This window comes from Phocoena phocoena, chromosome 20 (assembly GCF_963924675.1).
Source record: "Phocoena phocoena chromosome 20, mPhoPho1.1, whole genome shotgun sequence".
Classification (NCBI taxonomy): Eukaryota; Metazoa; Chordata; class Mammalia; order Artiodactyla; family Phocoenidae; genus Phocoena; species Phocoena phocoena.
The window spans coordinates 52,427,838-52,451,502 of record NC_089238.1 but is presented as its reverse complement, the minus strand read 5'-3'; the positions used below and the strand labels follow the sequence as shown (position 1 = coordinate 52,451,502).

At 47.9% G+C, this 23,665-nt stretch overlaps 1 protein-coding gene across 1 annotated transcript in view; it reads right to left on the bottom strand.

Moving 5' to 3' along the window:
- BCO1 (beta-carotene oxygenase 1) overlaps positions 1-23,665 on the bottom strand; it is a 57,012-nt gene that overhangs the window by 13,468 nt on the left and 19,879 nt on the right. The window contains 7 exon segments of the mRNA XM_065898406.1: positions 4,791-4,910; positions 7,356-7,472; positions 7,474-7,697; positions 9,650-9,761; positions 11,321-11,415; positions 14,455-14,560; positions 21,159-21,416. Coding sequence (XP_065754478.1) covers positions 4,791-4,910; positions 7,356-7,472; positions 7,474-7,697; positions 9,650-9,761; positions 11,321-11,415; positions 14,455-14,560; positions 21,159-21,416 — 1,032 coding nt within the window.

Genomic DNA, 23,665 nt, shown 5'->3' with positions numbered 1-23,665 from the left:
TATGTGCCACATCTTCTTTATCCATTCGTCCGATGATGGGCGCTTAGGTTCTTTCCATCTCCGGGCTATTGTAAATAGAGCTGCAATGAACATTTTGGTACATGACTCTTTTTGAATTTTGGTTTTCTCAGGGTATATGCCCAGTAGTGGGATTGCTGGGTCATATAGTAATTCTATTTGTAGTTTTTTAAGGAACCTCCATACTGTTCTCCATAGTGGCTGAACCAATTCACATTCCCACCAGCAGTGCAAGAGTGTCCCCTTTTCTCCACACCCTCTCCAGCATTTATTGTTTCTAGATTTTTTGATGATGGCCATTCTGACTGGTGTGAGATGATATCTCATTGTAGTTTTGATTTGCATTTCTCTAATGATTAATGATGTTGAGCATTCTTTCATGTGTTTGTTGGCATTCTTTATATCTTCTTTGGAGAAATGTCTGTTTAGGTCTTCTGCCCATTTTTGGATGGGGTTGTTTGTTTTTTTGTTATTGAGCTGCATGAGCTGCTTGTAAATTTTGGAGATTAATCCTTTGTCAGTTGCTTCATTTGCAAATGTTTTCTCCCATTCTGAGGGTTGTCTTTTGGTCTTGATTATGGTTTCCTTTGCTGAAGACACTTCTTCTAAGGGCTACAAGAACATTATTGAATCCTCACTGTAGCCCTGCGAGGTGGGTTCTAATGTTATCCCCATTTCACAGGTCAGGAACCAGAGGCACAGAGAGTTTAAATAACTTATCAAAGGTCTTATCACTAGTGAGGGTTGGGAGCCAAGATTCAACCTCTTAACTGTTTTTAAGGCCCGTAAATAAAATAGCTAAAATGTATTGAAAACTGCTATGTGTCAGGCAAACTTCATTTAAATTTCATGACTCTCTGAATGAGGGACGTGGACTAGCTCTATTTTATGGATGATGAAACTGAGGCATCCTCGGGTTTCGAGAGGATCAAAACCCAGGCAGTGAGCCTGGAGTCCCTGTTCCTTTAATTAACTACCCACCTTGTCCCAGCCACTAAACGAAGCCCTGAGGGTGAAGAAGTGAATAAGATCAAGACAGTAAAAGTAGTGGTTAAGAAGTTAGACATGTGGTCTCAGGAACCACCTGTGTGATCTCGGGAAAGTTACTTAACTGTTCTGAGACTCAGTTTTCTCATCTCTGAAATGAGAATGGTACCAGGACCGACCTCAGGGCTGTTGCGAGGATTACGTGAGAACCACACTTACAGTGAGGTGTCAACACACGTCAGCTGATGTTATCCTGTTGTTACTATTATAATAAGCTCCGTTCCTGCCCTTAACCACAGAAGATGCACAAACCATGCAGACATCACTGTTCTTTCCACATTGATTCTGATGATAATTTAAGGAACCCTGAACTAGGCTAAGACCTCCTGCCTGCCCAACCCAAAGGGCAGACTGAAGACAAAATCAGGGAACCCATGCCTTTCACTGGTCCCAACCTCCTGCAAGGGATTTGCATCTCTAGGAACACCAGTCACCCTTGGCCCTCCTGGAACACAGTAGATGTACTTAAGGAAAGAAAAAACTGGAAAATCCTACCAGGGGATGTGACTCTGAATCGAACATGCATACACTGGACTTACCTGGAACTTCGCCAGGACCCAGTGATGAAGATGGAGGAAGATACTAAATCTCCACTGACAGAGGCTCCATCTTGGTTTCCTTATCTCTGAACCAAGGCCTTGCTGGAACCAGCAGAGAGCTGCCCTACAGTTTCTTTTCACTGTTTGAAGGAACCATCTTCAAAGGAATGGTGGAGGAAAAGGAGATACATTTTGTTTCCTGTGTGGAAGGAAGATTTATCAACCCTAAATGGTGACTTTTATGTTGGGACAATTGGATACCCATATGCAAAAAAATGAAGTAGGACGCCTACCTCACACTGTACACAAAAATTAACTCAAAATGGATCATAGACCTAAATGTAAGAGCTAAAACTATAACATTCATAGGAGTACATCTTTGGGACCATAGATTAAGTTATGGTTTCTTAGATATGACACCAAAAGCAGAAGAAATAAAAGAAAAATTAGATTAAATTGGACTTCATCAAAATTTTAAAACTTTTGTGTTTCAAAAGCACCATCAAGGCTTCCCTGGTGGCGCAGTGGTTGAGAGTCTGCCTGCCAACGCAGGGGACATGGGTTCGTGCACCTGTCCGGGAAGATCCCACATGCCGCGGCGCGGCTGGGACCATGAGCCATAGCCGCTGAGCCTGCGCGTCCGGAGCCTGTGCTCCGCAGCGGGAGAGGCCACAGCAGTGAGAGGTCCGTGTACCGCAAAAAAAAAAAAAAGCACCATCAAGAAAGTGAAAAGACCACCCACAGAATGGGAGAAAATATTGCAAAGCATACACGAGTAGATACTTCCCCAAAGAAGATACATAAATGGCCAATAAGCACATGGAAATATGTTCAGCATCATTAGTTATTAGGAAAATGCCAGTGAAAACTACAATGAGACACCACTTCATTTTATCTAGGATGACTGAAATAAAAACAGCAGACAATAAGAAATTAGGGAGGATGTGGACATACTGAAACTCTTAAATGCTGCTGGTGAAACTGTAAAATGCTGCAGCCACTTTGGAAAACAGTTTGGCAGCTCCTCAAAATGTTAAACATATTTATACCATGACCCAGCAATTTCACTCGTGGGAATATATTCAAGAGAAATGAAGACATACGTCCACATTAAACACTTGAACATGCGTGTCACTCATGACAGCTCAAAAGAGGAAACAACCCAGATGTCTCTCAACTGATGAGTGGATAAACAAAATGTGGTATGTTCATACAATGGAATATTATTTAGCCACAAAAGGAAAGAAGTACTGATTCATACAACAACATAGATGAACCTTGAAAATATTAGGCTAAGTGAAAGAAGCCAATCACAAAAAACCCTACATATTGCATGATTCAATTGATGTGAAATATCCAGACTAGGCAAAGCCATAGAGATAGAAAGTAGATTTATGTTTGCCTAGAACCGGGGGGAGGGGATGCACAATGAGGGGGGACTGCTCATGGGTACAGGGTTTCTTTTGGGGATGATGAAGATGTTCTAAAAATAGACAGCGGTGATAGTTACACAATAGTCAATATACTAAAAATCACCAAATTGAATACTCTAAAAGAGTGAATTTTATGGTATAAGAATTAGATCTCAAAAAAGCTATTATTTAAAAAATTACTGGGAATTCCCTGGCGGCCCAGTGGTTAGGACTCCATGCTCTCATTGCCGAGGGCCTGGGTTTGATCCCTGGTTGGGGAACTAAGACCCCACAAGCCACGCGACGTGGCCAAAACAAAAAAATTACCGTCGGTCCTTGAAGAAACTATTGGAGACTTCTCTTTAGTTAATGCCAATTCCACTTCTTACCTGAGTACGCATAAACTGGGGTTCTGGCTGAAACTTGTCTTTTCTGCCATCTTCTACACCACAATTCTATGCCCACAGAAGTTCTTGGTAAACTTCTACCTTTAGTTTACCAAGCTCTCTCCTGATTCCATGCCCCTTTCTTTATCTGCATTGCCCATTTCACCTGGTTACCTGCTACCATGCTTCACATATCAGCCATCCCTGGCTCCTGAGACAGTATTGGGGGTCCCTGGGGGTTCCCTTTTTACTGCCAGTCCATTGAATTGTGTTGGTTTGTTCCTTGGTGCTGTGTCCTTCACTATGCTATACGCTCCCTGAGGACAGTGGAGGTACTCGTTCTGTTGACCCTTACATGCCAACATAATCTTGGTCATCACTGAATGAATGAGTGAGTGAGCGAATATATGCTTGAAAAGGACAAGTATCTGAATGGAGTGGAAAGATACAGAGGATAAGAAGGAATAGAGGAAAGGAAGAAGGGAGAATTTGGATTAAACTTACATTCTCATGTACCTACTCTTTTTCCCTATTGCCTGAGAAATGTGGATTTCTCAGCCCTATAGCCACATTGACCATTTGAGCCTCTCAGATTCTAGAATGGCTTCTCAGTTTCCTATGAATCAAACCAAAACCTTTGGCCTTTCAAAGAACACCCGAACCTTGTTTTTCCACTCTTTGGCTCAGAGATCCAAAGTTGGGAATCTAGCTAAAGAAAATAACAATAACAAGCACCTGAATACAGAGAGGGATGCGGCGTGGACCCTAAAAATAGACACACATTGTATATAATACAATCTGGCATTGTTTATAATAGTCAAAACCTAAATGTCCACCAGCAGGCGGGTGTACATCCTGCCATGTCCCAAAGATGGAATAATACGCACCCATTAGAAGAATTTCATGATCTGGGAAAATCACTGTATCACTATTGTATAGTAAGTGAAAAAAGCAGGCTATAAACTGGTGGGTTACAAACCTATCACCAATATGTAAACTGTGCATAGAAAAAATTTTTAAATTCGGGAAAAACCACACCAGAATGATTTCAGGGGTTTTCTTTCGGTAGTGGGACCCTGGGTGCCTTTCTCGTTTCTTTTTTTAACATAACGAGGTGCTCTACTGTGAACATATATGACTTTTATAATCAGAGAAGACAACACCCCCTAATTCTCTCACTCTTTCCACTGCTCTTTCATGGGAAATTCACTCAACTCCTGCTTTGTTCAGTCAACCCACATCCGCCTTCAGATCCTCATCCCGAGCTTCACCCTCAGAATCTGGGCAGGCGCTCCCTCCAGGAGGCCTTTCCTGGTCGCCAGGGGGAAGGAAGGCTGGCTCATCCCCACCCGTCCCAACACAGGGCTCCCACATCTCTCCCTGCTCACCTTGTCCAAGAAAACTCCAGCCTCCCTGCTGGTGCTTGACCTCGAGAGACTGCTTCCTGCTGCAGCCCGGCAGCCAGGGCAGTGGCCCTGCGTCTGCACCTGGTCGCTGAGTCCAGACTCCTGGAAGGAAGCTGAAGAGCAGAGGCCATTGGTCTCACTGTCGTTGGATGATGAGGAAGGCGGTGATGACTTTTCTGTCTGCATGTCCTGATTTACCATGGGAAAGACTTCCCCCGGCCATTTAAAAACCATCCACACTGTCTTTAAACAGCTGAAGAAGTGATCAAAGGTGTTTTCACTTAATCTGGACAAGCATCCTTCTCAATAGAGTCGGCCCACTGCTCGGTAGCTTTGGGAGGAAACGAGTACAAACCAGTCATGCGGATGGAGCTCGAATGCACTTGGATTTTTTGTGAGTTGATTTGTCCACGTATACATCCAGCTTGTTCCCGAGATGGAATCAAATTAGAGAAACCCTTGAAGGAAAAATTAGTGGGTCAAACATCTAAGGGCTTACCACATACCTGACACATCTTAGAGCGCTTGTGAAAAGCTGTGGCTTTATCAAAGGAATAAACAAATCCGGGGTGATTTTTCCTGCAGAACTTCCTGGACATGCACTACACCCACAAGGAAGGCTCTGAGGATAAGACGGATGGTCTCGGCTTCAAGAAAGGCGCATGTGTCTTGGCTCCTGTGGCCTTTTGAGCTAATTACCCTGGCCTGTGTCTGAAATATGACAGAATTCAGGATCAAGGCAAATTGGACGTCCTGGCATTGACCTTTGGTGTGTCTGAAACCAAGAAGAAAAGATCTGGTGTGCCAGGCTTCCTCATTGGTCTGGTATTTTACCTGTCTTCCTAAACAAGGAAAACAAACCACGGACATACTTTTCTTCCCCGCAGAACTGCGTCCTTTTTCATGACTAGGTCTGGGTATTGTTTGGCAATGGGAATTCAGTAGAATAGCGGTGGGGAAGCATTTTTTAAATACCACCCTCTTCTCAAACGTTTAAAGTAAAATAATGAATAGGTGAGTGACTGTCCCATTTGTCAACTCTTTTCCATTCCTACCACCCAAATGCAGGCCTCCATCACATGTTTCTTAGGCCACCATGGTTGACATTTCTTTCCAATCCATCTTATCAAGGCTGGAAGTACTGAGGTCTCCAGAGGAGAAGAGTAGATGTTCTTCATTCTGCCATCCACGGAGTTTGGGTTTTTGTTTAATGGGATCTATGAGCTGAGCATGAAATGGAAATGCTGGGATGGTAGAGGAGTTTTTGAGGAACCAACAGGGGAAGAAAGAGAGGAGAGATGAGGGACAGCTGGGAGAGGAACCCTTGTTGGGAATTTGGGGGTGGTGTTCCATGTGAACTGTCTTCCTTGTCTTCCCAGGAGATCCTCAGTAAAGTATCCTGTTATTTTTTTCTTTTTTTAAATATCCATCCCTTTTTGGTACATTATGGAGTTGGATTTCTTTGTTGGCGGAATTCATTCGTTCAACAAATAGTTAATTTGTTGGTAGAGCCTGCATCTACCAGGCAGTGTTCTAGAGGATAAAGTAGTGAATAAAACATACCCAACACAGGACAACTTGGATGAAAACAAACAACAACTTGGATAGCACTTCCCTGGTGGTCCAGTGGTTAAGAATCCGCCTTCCAATGCAGGGGATGGGGGTTCGATCCCTGGTCGGGGAGCTAAGACCCCACATGCCAGGGGGCAACTAAGATCACGTGCTCTGGAGCCTGCGCGCCACAACTAGAGAGAAGCCCGGGAGCCGCAACTAAGACCCGACGCGGCCAAACAAATAAAAAGGAGAGCAAAACAACAACGACAACTTGGATGAATCTCCAAGGAATTCTGCTGACAGGACCCCCTTTCCTGTATGGCTCTGGCATGCCTCGGCACCCTGGTTCTCAGCATCAGGCAAGACAGGACTCAATCCTGGATTCCAGCCCCTCCATACCCTCCTGCAGTGGGGGACGCCCACACCAGTCTGCTGTCCCACTGGGTGTACAATGAGGCACCTGGCGGACTATGAACCGTCTAGCTCTGCCCCTCTGTTTTACTACCTTAGAAGATCTTCAGAGGAAAGAAGCCATGTAAAATTAAAATAAGGTCTGAAAAGGCTTTAAAGTTTTATTATTTTATACTATGCCCTGCCTTGCATGGAATGACCACAAAGTACACGCCTTCTGGGCCACGTAGTCTACTAACAGCACAGGGTTGAGAAAGCTAGAACTCACGATGTGGTCCACGGGGAAGAAAGGAGGGAGGGAAGGGAAAGAAAGCTGGGGAGGGAGGAGCAAAGATAAATATTTCTGTGTCTCTTTTCCAGTGGGTCAGTGGCTGCCCATTCTAGGAGCAATGATTATGTGCCTTAATACAATTGCTGATTCACGGTCACGGTCTTTATACTAAAGGAAAGGGGCTTTTAGAAGTACTAGAGCTAATCAGTAAATATTTGATCAACTTTCCAACAAGGTTCTAATGGCCAAAATGAAATGAAAGAAAAGATACTGATAAAAGCTCTATTTCCGTAACTTTGTCTCAAAGCAACCATGGAAAGAATAAGTGCAAAATAAAATGAAGGGCCCCCCTGCCCCCCACCCAGGGAGGGACCACCCTTGAGTCTGGTGGAGCAGTTCTCCAGGGCCCGGGCCCCCACCCGGCCAGGTCCTTGGGGCCACACGGCGCTCAGCAGCCCTGTCCCGCTCCTCCCGGGAAGGGGCCTGCTTCCCTGCATCCCAGTCAGCACCTGGGATGAACAGCCCGTGGAGATCCAGGTGCATCTCTACATCAACAGAGGCATGAGCCAATTCCGTAAAAGTCCTGGCATCCAGAACCAGCAGAAAGGGCAGCTTATGGGGATCGGCAGAGACAATGGCTGATAAGATAATCCCTTTGGGGAAACAAAAAGAGACACTTTGTAAAAGCGCAGCCTTGAACCTGGTCCAGCTGGGGGGATAAGTTTCTCAGCTCTATCTCCCTGTCCTTTGAATGTAAGTTATCTAATCAAAACAGAAGGGAAGTGAATTTGGTATTCTGTGGGAGCAGAAGGGAAAGGCCAGGGAAATTGGAAGGCTTGGCTGAACCAGTCCCCTCACCTTTCTGAGCCTCAGTCTCTTCATCTGTAGAGTGGGGATAATCCTCCCCCCCCTCAGAGGGTTGCTGAGAGGATCTTGCACGGTCAGTTATGAAAGCACTTTGTAAATCATGACATGCACTGAAGAATGGCTATTTTCCTACTGTTTAGAAACTCCAGTTATAGAGAATCAGCTTTGACGCTGCACTTAGGCTAGTATCCGTCACTCGGCTAAACCCGGACCAGTCGCACTCAAATGGCATTTGAATGAGTCCAGTTCATCTCATGCATGTGCAGCTTTCCCCTCTGTAAAATGGGAATATTCTAAACACCCGCTCTCAAGGGACAGAGGGCTAAATGAAATAGTGCACGTAAACTTCCAGCAAAAATTTGTGATTCTTCCCAAGGCCTCCCGGGTTTCAGAGTGGCTGAGGGCAGCTGAGGTCAGATCAGCTTGAATTCGACCCTCCTCTGTATGCACTGGGCGTGTGACAGACCGTGGGTAAGACCTCACTCTCTGAGCCTCTCCTTTGGTGGAATGAAGACCAGGTTGCTCCCTGCCCACAAGAGATTGTGCAGGACGCACTTGCCCAGCCCAGGGGGAGGCCAGCCTCAGCAGGAGGTGGCACCAACCATCCCCCACCTTGGAGGTGACAGTGACACGGGGTCCCTTACCTGGCGTGCCGTGCAGTGCAGGTTGATAGGAGGACCCAGGTAGAAAACCATTCCCTTCTCACCTGAGGGAAGCAGCTGGCAGGCTCAGCAGGGGGCAGCCTGCCCTTCCCCATAGGCATGGGCAGCCCCACCCAGGCTTGTAGTACCCTCCTTAGCATCCCTAGGAGGTGGGCAGGGCATTTCTGGGGCAAAGGCAGAATCAAAGAGGGAAAGGACCATTTGGTCAGGTGGAAACCTGGACAAGAGAGGAGGGCCACAAGCATTTCTAGGTGCTCCACGGAAAACTTACATGCTTAGAGGAGTTACAAATTCAGACCCAGCCATTGCAATGGATTTTAAAACCAAGATTCTATACTCTGGGCAAGGGTAGGGCAGCTCCATGGAAAGGAAGTGGGCTTTTGTGTCGCAAACAATTTAATCACCCCGGAAGGGAGGTCTGACCTTCTGCTCCTGGGAGATGACCTCTAAGCCTTTGGACTGACGGTCTGATGAGAGTGCCTTTGTTTACCTGGGGCCACTGCATATAACCCATCCTAGCAAAGTGATTTAGGGGAGGCCTGGGCCACAGGTGTCAGCTCAACCTCCAGAGGGGCCGAAGACTGGAGGTCACTGCATGACCACGCCCCACATGGGCTCCGACACAGGGCTTGGAGAGCTTCCCTGGTTGGCCACACTCCGTGGACGTCGCTGGGGAAGTTGGCGTGGTCCTATCCCCACAGGAGAGGACCAGCGGAAACCCCAAGCACAGGACTCTCCTGGATCCCGCCCCACTCGCCTTTTCTCTTTCAATCTGCACCCTTTCACCGAGATAAACCCTAACCATGAGTACAACAGATTTCGGTGTGTTCTGTGAGCTCTTCTCTTGAAACTGAGGGTGGTCTTGGGGATCCCCAAACTTGCAGCTGGTGTCAGAAGTGGGGGTGGGCTGGGGGACTCCCTCATCCCACAGCTTTGGACTCAGACACACCTGGGCTTCAAAGCATGACTCCACAAGCTGTGTGATGGGGGGGGTCACTGCCCCCAAACGATGTCTCTGTTTGAGGGGTGATCACAGGTACAGTGCAGCAAGCGGGCTGCCCTTCCTGGAGCCTTACCGTGATCCTCGTCCTCGGCACCTGGTGTGGGCACGAACACTGGCTCCGCCGGCCAGCAGTGCACCTCTCCCCACTTCAAGGATGACTTCGTGAGAATGTCGTATTTTATTATCTGCGCATCCAAAGGGGAGAAACATGGGAATGAGTGGTTGGAGATCATGCTTATTCCCTGCGAACAGGAGGGCATCAAGGCCCCAGAGAGAGGGGGGTGGACTCTGGTGAATGTAGACCCCAAATGGCATCTGCCTCTGGTCAGTGTAACAACAGAAACAAAAGCAGCTTGCTTCCTCCTCCGACTTGAAGCAAAGGTCCTCCTGCCACTGCAGAGCTGACACTACACACTGAATTCTTTCAGAAATAAAACCCCTGGATTTATCTGGTACTTGACACTATATTGCTTTTTTTTTTTTTTTTTTTTGCGGTACGCAGGCCTCTCACTGTTGTGGCCTCTCCCTCCGCGGAGCACAGGCTCTGGACGCGCAGGCTCAGCAGCCATGGCTCACGGGCCCAGCCGCTCCGCGGCATGTGGGATCTTCCCAGACCGGGACACGAACCCGTATCCCCTGCATCAGCAAGCAGACTCCCAACCACTGCGCCACCAGGGAAGCCCATATATTGCAGTTTTTATACACATTAGATAAACTATTCAATGCAAACCTTTAAAGTATAATATGATTCCTTTGTTGTTTTAAAAGTGCGAGTCCCTGGCCTTCTCTCAATCTCTAATAGGCCTCTTTCCCCTGAGGGTGTGGGATTAGAGGGGAGTGACTCGGGGTGTGCGTATGTGTGTGGCGGAACCTTAATTTTTTGCTTTGTACATTTCTGCACTGCTTGCATTAAAAAAATTTTTTTTTCCATTTTATTACTAAAAACTGAAGCTACTAAGGAAAACTGATGTCTGTACAGCACTCAGCATGGTCCCTGGGAAATAGCAAGTGTTCAAACAAATAGCAGTTTAAAAAACAAAATATGAATCACTATGCTGTACACCTGAAACTAACACGATATTGTAAATCAACCATACTTCAATTTAAACATAAGTTAATAGGGACTTTCCAGGTGGCGCAGTGGATAAGATTCCGCACCCCCAAGGCAGAGGGCCTGGGTTCGATCCCTGGTCAGGGAACTAGATCCCACATGCATGCTGCAACTAAGAGTTCGCATGCCACAACTAAGTAGGCTGTGAGACGCAACTAAGGAGCCCACCTGCCGCAATTAAGACCCAGTGCAACCAAATAAATAAATAAATATTTTTAAAAAATAAGTTAATAAAAAAGAAACGTAAATCGTCCTAGTTTCAGCTCTACCCTCTCTGCTTGAGACAGTGAGTTCCTTGAAGGCAGGAACTGGGATCTTCCTGTTCACTTCCTTTTCCTCGGTGCCTACCACATTGTAGCACATACCTGGTGCTCAATAAACATGCATCCAAAAAAGAAATCAATGGATAAACTCCAGCCACCACATCCTTCTTGAGCGACAGCCCATAAGGTGCAATTCCCTCCCCTGGATGGTCCATCGTTGCTTCCAGTGTATTTTGTCCCAAGCTGACGTCACTTTCTGACTTACCCCCACCCCAAGGGGACCTCGGTTCTGACCCCCCTGAGAACCTGGGAACTCAGCTTTGCAGACAGACACGATGGTTATAGGCTGCCATCTCCCAAGGACTAGTACCTTGCTTGGGATGGGGCTCCACTGGACTTCAGCAGCAAAGACATAACGGTATCGCTTCCCGTTGTGAGCGTAATTGATCCGAGGCAGCTCTAAGCCTAGAGAGAAATGACACAGCTGACAAAGCCCCCTTCACCGAGAGCTGGGACCACGTGTCTTTTGTGGCATCCAGGCTGGGCATCCTTTTCACAAAAACGGTTCCCAAGCCAGGATCCCTGAACTTGATTCAGGCCCTAGATTGGATCAAGGGTGATCACAGGGCAGGAGGAAGGAACTTCTGATAACTACCCCAGCTTCATTAGAAGCTCCATTAAGAGCAAGGTAAGATAGACCTGGGTTTCTAAGTGTATAAACATCTTTAATTATCCAAGATAGAAATCAAAGAAAATTGCATGATTAAAATCAGAGGCTACTGCAATTTTTTACAGCTCTTTTTAAAAAAGTGTGTGCGTGCACATGTGTGGGTGTGAATAGAAACTTCTGAAGCTGTGGAAGGAACATCAGTGGGGAATATTTAAATAAATCTGGTGAAATCATATAATAACATTATACAAAAGTAACATTTACAAAGAATTTTAGTAACATGGGGAAATGTACACATCATAAGATTGAATGGAAAAGGCTGCTTATGGGATTATCTCCACTGTGTTATAAATGAAGAGAAAAAGTTTGGAAGCATTGCTGGGGTGATAACTTCCTCATGGTGGTTTAAGGTTTGTACTGTCCATTCTAAGTTTCTCATTGTGTGAAATTTTCATTATACCTATTACTTTTGTAATCCAAAAAGCCTTAAAAATGTGTCCATGCCCATGCACATATATTTATATACGCTTGTTGTGTCAAATTGAATTTCTAAGTCTGAATATTGAAATGAAAGTCCCTCTTATGAAATACTGCAGCGAGTTGGAGCCAACTGCTGGTGAAAATATAATGTCCAAGAAAAGAAGAAGTAGAGATGGAAACATCTGCCACATAAAAGCCTCCTGAAGAGGACCCAGGGCCTAACTGGTTATCGGGCTCAGTGGGGAGGGAAGTGGGGTGCAGCAGTAAGAAGGGAAGATGTCCGATCCCACAGTCGGGTAATCACGAAATTCCCAAGGTCAAGATGAACATGAGGACGAGGGACCACCCACACACTCAACTCAGAAAAAAGATGCCCACTGTCGGTCCCAGAGTCGGTCTGAGACTCCCTGTGATGCTCCTGGGTCCCTCGAACCTGGTCTGGAGCCCCCCTTTCCTCCACTCTGTAAATGACCAGCTATACGCCCGTGGTTAAGTAAAATGTGATTCATGCCTGTGAATTCTGTCCGGCTATTAAAGCCACGCTCTTGAAGAATCTTTGGGATGTGGGGAAATTGCCAGGCTACGTTCATGAAGTGGAAGAAGCCGTTTCAGAACATTCTAGATGGTATGGTACGCATTTTGTATAACCGTAAATGCAGAGGTTAAGGGTTTTTCGAGTCAGTGAAGCCTGGGTTCAGATGCAGGCTCTGCTGCCCAACTTCAGGCAAGTTACCGAATTATTCTCAGCTCTGCTGTCCTTGGTTCTAAAGCACGAACAGCACATGGCAGCTCCTGACTCTTAGAGGTGTTCTAGTCACGGCTGCTTTTAGCTGGACCCTCACTGCGGGCCAGGCCCTCAGCTAAGCCCCTTACATGCATGGACTCACCTAACGTGATAAGAACAGGATGAGACTGGGGAGGAAAGGACGGGAAGTTGGGGAGCCCCTAGAAGAGGGCCTGGCATGCGCCGAGCAACGCCTACGTGATGGAAAGACTGCGTGGATGTTTCCAAACGGCCGTCACAGGCGGAGGGATTATGAAGGATTTGTCTACGGTCATGCTTTTCAGCGCTGCCCAAGGTTGCTACGATAAACAAGAGTTCCCTTCCCAGAAATAAAACGACCGTAGTGTTTTACTCCTCCATCTGCCCATGTGAGTGACAGGTGAGCAGAGATGGAAGTTGATGCCTTAAGAATAGGGACGAACATGTCTATATTCACTTCCAAAGACTCTGAGGGGCTGGGCCACCACACAGAACCCATTATGGGATTCATGGGATGCCATGTGTAGACGGGGTTCTTGGTGGGCAAATCTGAGGTCGTCCTAGCAGAGTCCCCAGGACTGTCCTTCCAGATGCCTGGCCCTGGCGTGGGGCAGCGACATGGGGGGCCGGGCTCCCAGCCTAGAGCCCCGCCCGCCACTCCCCAGCCCTGTCCTGGGCAGGCCTGTTCATTCCACACTGCAGTACTGAGCACACCCTGCTCTAAGCCAGACTTCTGTCACATGCCGGTGACAGCACTGAGCACACAAACACGGTCCCCACCCCACTGGCTTCTATGCTAGGGCAGTGGTTCTCAATCAGGTTGGAGGCCAGGGACGCTGATTTACATCCTCCAATGCCCAGGGCAGCCCTCCCCGCAAAGAACGACCCGGCCCCGGTATCAGCAGTGCCCACATTGGGACGCCCTGCTCTGGTGGGTGCTTCTCTCTGGGGGGGTTTATGCTCTGGGTGTAGCTCAGGCTTTCTGAGGCCCAATTTTCTCCTCTGGCAAATGGGGCTGATAGCACAGATTCTGCAGGGTGTTCTGAGTGCGCACAGGTAGAAATCTGCACGTGCCATCCCTTTCAGTAAGTCAGCGTTCAATACACAGCAGCATTTGATACAGAGAACAAACTAGTGGCTACCAGTTGAGGGGGGCGATATAGGGGTGGGGGAGAGGGAGGTACGAACTATTGGGTGTAAGACAGGCTCAAGGATGTATTGTACAACACAGGGAATACAACCAATACTTTGTGATAACTGTAAATGGAAAGTAACCTTTAAAAACTGCATAAAAAATTTAAATTCAAAAAAATAAACTTTTAAAAAGAAAGCAAAAAAAGAATAAAAACCAAGGAAGCATTTGAAAGGCTAGCCGTGAAAGTCCCTGGGTCCAACGACGACCCGAGTACCTCCCTGGGAGGGGTATGAAGATACATGAAAGAGAAGTGTCCCCAGATGCCTCTCCCTGGGCGTCCCAACAGCCTTCCTCTCAGTCCCTCGTCCTCACACATCTCCTCTGCATCAGAAAGAGGTATCATATAAAGAGGACATTCAGCCCCTCCCTAAACACAGGAGAGAGGATGCACTTTACCTTCATAAAGCAACTCCGGCTGGCAGTAGACTTGGTCCTCTTCTTCCTTCAGGGCTCTTGCTGTTGTAGATGACAGTTTGATTAAATTGGAGCCCGTGTCTGCGTTCTGAAAGAATCGGTTTTCCAGAAAAATAAAAACTTGGTATCCAGAACAAATATTTGTTTTACTATGCACATGTTAAAAAATGCTTTAGTGTCTGTCACCTTGTTCCGGCCTCACATTAACCACCGGAAGCAGCTATTATACGATTGGTATTTTCAGTTAAAAATGAGAGCTGGGGGCTGGAGGTAACTCCCCAAAGAGGGCAAAGCTGGTGGGTGGTAGAAGGGGGGCCCTAAAAACCCTGGATCTTTTCTTCTACTCTGGGGTGCCTGATCTCTCACAGGTGAATTAATGTACTTATAAGTTCTCGCTTTTTAAATACTGGATGATTCACCTGTAAAAGGCTGCATCAGTCATTCAAAAGGTGTTTATAAAGAGTTCATAATAACGTGTGAAATGAGTGAAAAAAGCAGCAGACAGTCTGAGCTCAACCATGTTCAACAAAGAAAAAGAAAAACAAATTACATTGAAAACAGCCTGGAGAGAAATACCAAATAGTAACAATATAGCATGCGGTGGGATTATGGAGACTTTCATTTCTTTTTCTAGGCTTTTCTAGATTTTCAGTATTTTCTCCTATGAAAATGTACCCCTGTTGAAAAGAAAACAAACATGCAATAAAAATTACTTGGGAGAAAAATAGCTATCAAGGACATCTCTTGGTCTCAAGTGACAATCAGACTTTGTTCAGTACTTTACCATCATCGTTGTAACCCAGGAGAGAGACTGAACACAATTAATTAAATATCTATTGAGCATCTACTACTCCCTGTGTCCCCACATACTCTCTACGGGACCTTGAACAACTTATTTGGTATCTCTGAAGTTCAGTTTCCCCATCTGTATGATGAGGTATAGCACAAGCGTCGTATAAATAGTATGTGTGTCTCCGAGTTATTACGCAGGCTAAATAAAATAATCCATGCAGTTGGTTTATAAGAGGGCCTGGTTAGCGGCAAATGCTAGATAAATGTTAACGGCTATTGATAACATAATTGTATTATTATTAGCATTATTTTTACTACTACTACTACTGCCACTACCCCTGGGGGTAGGTTCAGGTTAGCTGCTGAGGGAGAAGGGATAACAAGACCGCAAATCTCTGCATTCATGGAGTTACGGGAGGAGAAGTATGGTCATGTCTGACTTCTCATTTAAACTTTTCTCTACTTTCCAAACTTTCCAAAATAAGCTTTTATAATGAAAACAAACCTATTTGAACAACAGCAGCTTTTTGCTGAGAAGGTGGGAAATTTACTGCATCCTAGAAGCTGAACTGTAGGGCCCCTCTGAGATTTGTTCAGGGCGATCCCAATTAACAGAAGAGGAAACTGAGGCCCAGGGAAGGAAAGTGACTTGCCCAAGGTCACACAGAGGGGAGGAGAGGCTGGGCCCAGAGCTTTGCACTGAGATTCTTCTGCTCAGAAACAAAAGCACTACAGGCAGCAGGCAAAGCAAAGCCCCTGAGGCTGGCTGGTTCCCATCCCATAGTTCTCGGCTCAAACATCCCTTTCCCTGACAAGTTAGTCTGCAGTGTCTCCAAGGCATGTGTCCCAAGCTGTAAATATCTCCTTTATGGACCTGCTTCCTTCTTTCATGCTGTCTTCCCTGTGCAGACAGTGATCAGATTTTATCCAGTGCATGGCACATAGTCAGCTCCCAGGAAGTAACTGCTGAAGGAACGAGCAAATGCATGACTCAATGAGCTTTTCCTTTAACTCTTAAGGGGCAGAACATGGGCTTTGCAGGTGGCTGTAAAAATCAAACGAAGGGCGTGAAAAGGTCATCTAGCGCCTAGCACATTGGGTGACTTGGAAGCAGAGGCTCTGTTTGCCTTCATCTGTATGTGCAGCCCCACATGTGAGAGGCCCTGCCCTGTGCCTTGCTAGTCAAGAGGCAGCCACAGGCCTCTTGTGCATGTCCCGGGCTTGATTCTCAGGGAGTCAGTCCGCAGAGACGTTTTCTAGCTGCGGCATGAAACTGGTCAGACTGGTTGAGGCATAAACTGTGAATTTTTCCACACACAGTAGTAACGAACATGACTTGGCAGCTTTCTATGGCCAATGTGCTCAACTTTGGGAAGAAATCACTTTCCAGCCAGAATTCAACGAAATCCTGCAGTCTGGCTTTGAAACTCCTCAACTCGAGGAAACTCCCATGAGAAGCAGTAATCTCAATAATCCCACAAAACACTGGCTTTGGAGTTTGGCAGCCTTGGGTGTGCAGTATGACTGTAGAGCTTTCTACGTGAACTTGAGCCTGCTTCCTCGTTTATATAAAGGGGGGCAATCCGTAACTTTTGGACGGGTGGTGAGTACAAGCGGAGGTCCCTTTGACCTGCGTCTGGGGATTGTGGTTAGCATTAAATTAAATAATGGTTATGAAAGCACCTGATCCAGGGCCAGACCATCGTAGTCAGTAATTTGGAGCCAGACAGACATGCATGCCAAGCCCAACTCAGATCCTCTGGATGATTCTGCCATGTTGGGCAAGTTACTGTCTCTCTCATCTACAGTCATGGGGATGACAAATAACCCCAAGGACTGTCATACAGATTCGGTGAGAAGCATGTGGAGCATTTCACAGGGCCAAAAATGTTCAGGACCCAGGATGAGAGCAGAGGCCCACCAAACCTATGTCCACATATAGCAAACTGTTAAGTAAAATACCGTTCTCTCCCGCCTTCCTTTATGCACAGAGCTTCAGAATGTTGTGGAACTGTGCTGTCTGATACGGCAACCACCACCAGCCATGCGTAGCTGTTTAAATTTAAATTTAATGAAATTTAAAATTCCCTTCCTCGGCTGCACTGGCCACATTTCAGTAGCCTAGATATCTGGCTGCTACTGCTTGGACAGAGAATACTCCCTCACTGCAGCAGGTTCTAGTGCCCAGTGCTGGTCTGGAAGGACTCCTTGGCATTCTGAGCTAGAAGCAGGTGGCAGAGTGAAGGCTGGCCTCTGGGCCCAGGCTTCCCGCCTCCTTTTCTTGCCACTGCATGGAAGCCCCAGCCAGCCCTGGCCTCCCTGGTGGGTCTGAGGGCTGCCTCCAGCAGCACAGCCTGCCCTTAGGAGGACAGAGGCAGCTGCTGCAGGCTGGCTTGGGTCATTTGTGCAGGGAATTCAGGGATCCCAGGCCACAGTTGGGGTCGGAAGGGCGCCCCTCTGGGTGGGCACCCTGTGAATTCCTCATCCAGTGAAGAAGGGACACTGATGGAGAAAGGCCAAAGCGGGGGCCCCTCTGGCCTGGGTCTAAGAGCAGAAAAGGCATCTGACACAGGGCCACACACAGAGTGAGCTCTTTAGAAGTGGTGGCTTCTCTTATTATTGGGTCTTCATTTTTGCACTTGAAAACAAGACAAAAACCGAATCTACTGAGCCAGGAGTTGGAACCATCCCTTCTAGCTCCAAGATGCCAGCTCCGCCCCTCCCTGGAGCCCTGCAGGATGAGGGCAGGGTGGCTGGCAGGGACTGCTGGCACCGCCCATGCCCCTTGGGAACCAACCCCGCCTTAAACACCCCCCCGCACAACCCCTACACAAACAGGCAGAGGGTGTCAGTGGGCCCCTCCTTCCTTTGACCCCAGCTGGCCCAAACGCCGGAGAAGCTGGGGCAGCTGGGAGGCCCCAGACTTTTGAACACACTTCAGTATAGCCCATTCTATGTGGAAGGCACCTTCCGCTTGGGAAATGTTCCAAGCGCTAAAGGAAGACCTTGTGCCCTTTTAGAGACCTTGCTTCATCTTTTTCATTCATTCATCGTTCATTCATTTATTTAAAATCTAAGGGCTTAATGAGAACCCTCTGAGTACCAGATCCTGTGATGGGCTCAGAGGATAAACTGCTGACAAGACCAAGAGTCCCAGCCCTCTGGGAGCTTTAACAGGAAGCTCATTATACCTGCCATCAATGTGAGCAAAGAGCTGCAGGTGCCATTAGAATATACAAACCCACTGAGGGAGTCAGGATGCCAGACCTGAAGGACGAGCAGGGATTAGAATCCCCTGGAGGTTGTGCCTTCACTGGGCTGGTCTCAGAGACCCCAGGTAAGTCCAACCTGCAGCCGGGACAGGAGCAGAGGTCTCAAGGGAAGAGGACAGGGTTGCAGGCAGAGGGACAGCAATGTGCAAAGGCCCCAGACTGAAGGGCATTTGAGAAAGGACAGCATCCCCTAAGGCCCTTCCCTAATATACTTTTGGACGGGATGGAATCAGAGCCGCCGGATCTGGACACATAGGCCATGTCTGTAGCTCAACTTTCCCCTTTCAACACGCAGGTGGGGCGACTTGAAAGTGAAGCAAGGAGACATTTTTAAGGGACAATCAACAGCAATTAAAAAGCGTGGCCGGAGCTACCCTTCCCAGCACTCGCTCTTTTTGCAGACGGCTCATGCAGTGCCTTTTTAAAATACACGTGCTAAACTTCTTAGCTTGGGTCCAAGGAAGCAAATCATTTCTAGAGCTTGATAAAAGGTTATAGAATCCTGCAGTGTGTGGGCAGCGGAAGGGAGTGTTTCCTCTCTGTGTATCATCCACAGGCTGAGGCCTCCACGAGGCGGGGATGGGGTGGGAGGTGTGGTGGAGGTGGGCAGGCCTCAGGATTTGCCACCTGTGTGCTTTGTGACACCCCCATCGCATCCTGAAGCCAGGAGACACTCCAAGCGCAACACTATGGAACTTCCCAGAGTGACGGGCACAGAGGCCAGCACCTCAGATGATGATTTTGTGGGACACGGCTGTTCATTCAATAGCCCTGAATCACATGGGGAGAAAGTTAATCCCTTTTTCTCTTCCAATCTTTCCGACTGGGTCAAGGTGAGAGTCTCAGTTAAGTGCCACTATGTCTTTGACACCTAATACTTTTCCAATGTTCTCTTTAAGGAAGAGATCAGGTCGTCGTCATAGGTTTCCTTCCAAACGAGTTAAGGGAAGAGTGAGTTGATTTAAATGAAAACATGATTTTGTAAACGTTAATAGAGGTGATAGGAAATACGGTGAAAAGCATGACAGAGATACACAAATGACTGCAGATGGGGAAATGCTAGAGAGAGGAGAAAGGACCCAACTCTGGAGTTGGACAAAGCTGGGTTCAGATGCGGGTCTTCCGCAGCTGGTTGGGAGGTGCCTGAACTCCTGCATGGAGGAGCCTGGAGGGTGGGAGAAGGCTCCCTGGGCTTCTGTTCCCTAGGCCTGCAGGGCCCTGAGAGAGGTCAGGGTGACCCTCTGGGACTCTTTCCAGGAGTTAGGCCTGCTCGGGAGATCAGGAGAGTTACACCCCTTACCAGAAGAAGGGTTTAGAGCCAATCTTGGCTCTGCCACTGGGCTGTGTGACCTTGGGCACATTCCTTCACCTCTCTGTAAAATGAGGCTAACCTGAGGATCTCTCCCATAGATTGTTTTGATCAGTAAGTTAGGTAAGGAAAATACAAGGCTTAGCAAAGTACCTGCCACATAGAGTGCATTGAGTAAGGATGAGCCATCAAAACTGAATTGAATTGAATTTGGATTCATTTAAATTAATTAAGTCACGAAGTCAGGAAGTTCTGGAGCCAGAAGCCTCTGTAGCCTTTAAAACCAAACCCAGAGCCCTGGCAGCATCAGCGTAATTAAGGATAACATCTGGCCCAGGGGTCATTTTTAATGTAAGAACAGGACTGTTCAACATCAGGGAGACGGGTAAGCAACTGGTGATGAATCCCCACCACGGACTGTCAGGCCAATATTTAAAATGATGTCATAGAAGAATATTTAATGTCATGGAGAGATGTCTACATATACAAGTAGGTGGAAATAGTATGTATAGCAGTATACTAAATAGTAGGTACATATTCAGCCATGAAAAAAAATGAGGCCCCGATACGTGCTACAACACTGATGAACTGTGAAAACATGCTTCGTGAAAGAGGCCAGCCACGGAAGACTACATACTGTATGATTCCATTTATATGAGATATCTAGAATAGGCAAATACACAGAGATAGAAAGTAGATTAGTGGTTACCTGGGGCTGGGGGGGATGGAGGGGTTGGGGGGTGGGAGGCTGATAGTTAAAGAGTACAAGCTGTCTTTTGGGGAAATGAAAATGTTTTAAAATTGATTGTGCTCATGGTTGTACATTCAACTCTGTGAAGATGCTAAAAGCCATTGAATCGAACACTTTGTTTTGGTTTTTTTAAGATTTTCTTTTTAATGTTGACCATTTTTAAAGTCTTTATTTAGCTTGTTACAATGTTGCTTCTGTTTTATGTTTTGGTTTTTTGGCCGGCAGGGCATGTGGGACCTTAGCTCCCTGACCGGGGATTGAACTCTCACCCCCTGCATTGGAAGGCGAAGTCTTAACCACTGGATGGCCACAACTACTGAAGCCTGCTCGCCCAGAACCCGTGCTCTGCAACAAGAGAAGCCACCGAAATGAGAAGCCCGCGCACCGCAATGAAGAGTAGCCCCGCTCGCCGCAACTAGAGAAAGCCCGCGCGCAGCAACGAAGACCCAACATAGCCAAAAAAAAAAAAAAGAACAGCTCATTTTGAATTTCAATATTAACGAAATTAGAGCCAAAGTCACTTCCTGAGTGGGCTCACATCTCCCAGGACTCAAGCCATTACCTTGTCCATGTGGAGGGGCACTGCAAACCTCTTGAGGGCTGGGACGGAGGTGAGCCTGGAGTTCTCCTCGAAGTTCTTGTTCAGCTTGGCCAAGTAGAAGAGCTGGTAAAGGCTGCTGTCCTCGTAGGCAATGACGTCGAACAGAAGGCAACTGTCCTCTTCGTAGGCATTGACGTGATGAAACACCACCATGGGGTCCGTGTAAAATTTGGTCAGCACGGACTTCCTCGTCCTTTGGTCAATGATGTGAATTTAAGTCTGAAAGGAGATGCACATCAGTGGTCAGCTCTTCCTCTGCAGGCCCAACACAGCGGCATCAGGCAGGGGACAAGACCCAGCCCTGCCATCCACTTGCTTGTGACCCTGAAGCATTCCCTCCCCTTTATGAGCCTCTCTGTACCACCTCCAGACACACGCAGAAGTGCTGAGGGAGGAGGGAAGCTTTGCTACCAGGGCCCCTTCCTCACCAGGAGGACAGTACCCAGGGAGATACAGGATCTGAGAGTGTATCGTCTCCCCAGCCTTCGCTTGACTGTGATCCAGGTGGGCAGCGACAGGCCAGCTCCCAGGCCAGGCCAGGTTGGGGAGAAACAGTCAGGTCCAGCCCTCTAAGGCTTCTCAGGCCCCATTGGTGGCCAGTGCCCCTAAAGCCCCTCCTGGGTCCCCTCTCCTGACCTTTGCCCACTGCAGGTGTGGTTTCCCCGGTAACCCGGCTGCCCTGGAGGGCTGCGGTGCTGAGTGACGGCTCTAGTCAGGGAGTCCACGTGAGTATCGGCTCATTAGGCAACCTCAGGCACCTCTGGGTGTCACAGGCAGTATCACTCTGGGTTGCAAGTAGCCGTATCTGCAGCCCCAGTTGCCTAATCCAAGGAGGAAGGGGTATTTTCTTTCGTTTGGCAGCTCTGGCCTAACCATCCTCCTTCTGAAAGGAGGGAGGGGCTGCTCCAGGCTGCCATTTCCCCACCTCCTCTGGCTCATTGCTTCTTTCTCTCCTTTCCCAGAATCAGGCTTTGAAGTTAAGTGGGGGAGGGGCGAGGAGTAGTGTACAGAGGAGGAGGGCATTGGTAGGGAGGGTGGGTTTGGGGAGGTGAACACAGGCGTGGTTACTGTAGGCTTTCTTCCCCATAAACCCAATCCCAGGGTCAGCCACAGGGACTTCTTGGAAAGTTCTCCAAATGCATTCCAAAGCCCTTCCCAGGGCTCTGTGCCCCGTCCTCGAGGGCTCTGTCTTCTCACTGTGGTACACTCCAGGGCCAGAGGTTCCCAGGGGCTGCAGACTGGAGGCCTAAGGGGCCCCGACACTCCTGCTGGCGGGACGCTCGTGGTTCTGTGGAGCAAACCCACTTCCGCAGGCTCCCTGCTGGCCCCCTTGCCCAGCTCATTCAGCCCACAAACATTCATATGAGGGCCTAAGACACATCAGATACTTTCAGGGGAGCTGGAGAGAAAAAATAAAGCCACCCGCCCACTTTCATGGAGCATATACTTCAGTGGGGGTGAGGCCAAGGTCAGTGATCAATACATACAACATGTCAAGGATGACGAGTGAGCATGACTGAGAAAATGGAGTGGGGGTTGGAGAAAGCCTGTCGGGGGTTGGGGGGGTCTGTGATAGACAGGCGGACCTCAAGGATGGGGGAGTGTAGAGCGAGACCGGGATTGATCAAGGGAGGAAGCCATCTGGGGAAAAACATTCCAGGTGGAGGGGACACAAAATCAAAGGCCCTGAGGCAGGAACGTGTTTGGCAGGTTTGAAGTGTAGGAGGTGACCACGTGAGCAGGAAGCCAGCGGTTGGGATGAGGGCATGTGGGCCTTTATGGGCTGGTGAGTGAAGCCTTTGGATCCTATTCTGAGGAAGACGGGAAATCACCAGAAGGTTCTGAGCAGAGGAGGGATCTCGCCTAACCCCTTTGTTCCCTCGAGGACCTCACTCTCCTCCTTGAGAATACAGGCATCATAGAGGTGGCAGCCACACGCGGGACACATATTCGCGTGGGAACACGACGATGCACGTGCTGCACAGAAAGAGGACTAGAAGGGTGTCGGATGGGTGGTGTGGCTCCCTCTGGAGGGGGCTGGACGGGGAGGAGGAAGGGGACTTGATCTGTTGCTTTCTACGCTTGTGTGCTATTTGAAGAGATGACACGGAGAATTACTTGATTCTTTTTCACAAGTAACAATAGCAAATAAATACTTACATACACCTATACATGAATAATGTATTCATACCCACATGTCTACACACATACACACACGCAGACATCACATATACAGGGAGGTACACGTACATAACAGGCACACAGATATTCTGAGCACTCCACTCAGGTGCACCTAAATCGAAGACGTTTCTGTTACACCATCCGGTGGGACGCTCTGTCATCATGATGTCTAAATAATCTGTGACATCCCCTCCCCGCCCCCCAGCAGGGATGCTGAAAGGGGCTTGTCAATGGACGGCGGAGGCTGGAGGAGGCCAGGCGCCGGTCAGGGCTGATGAGCAGTCCCT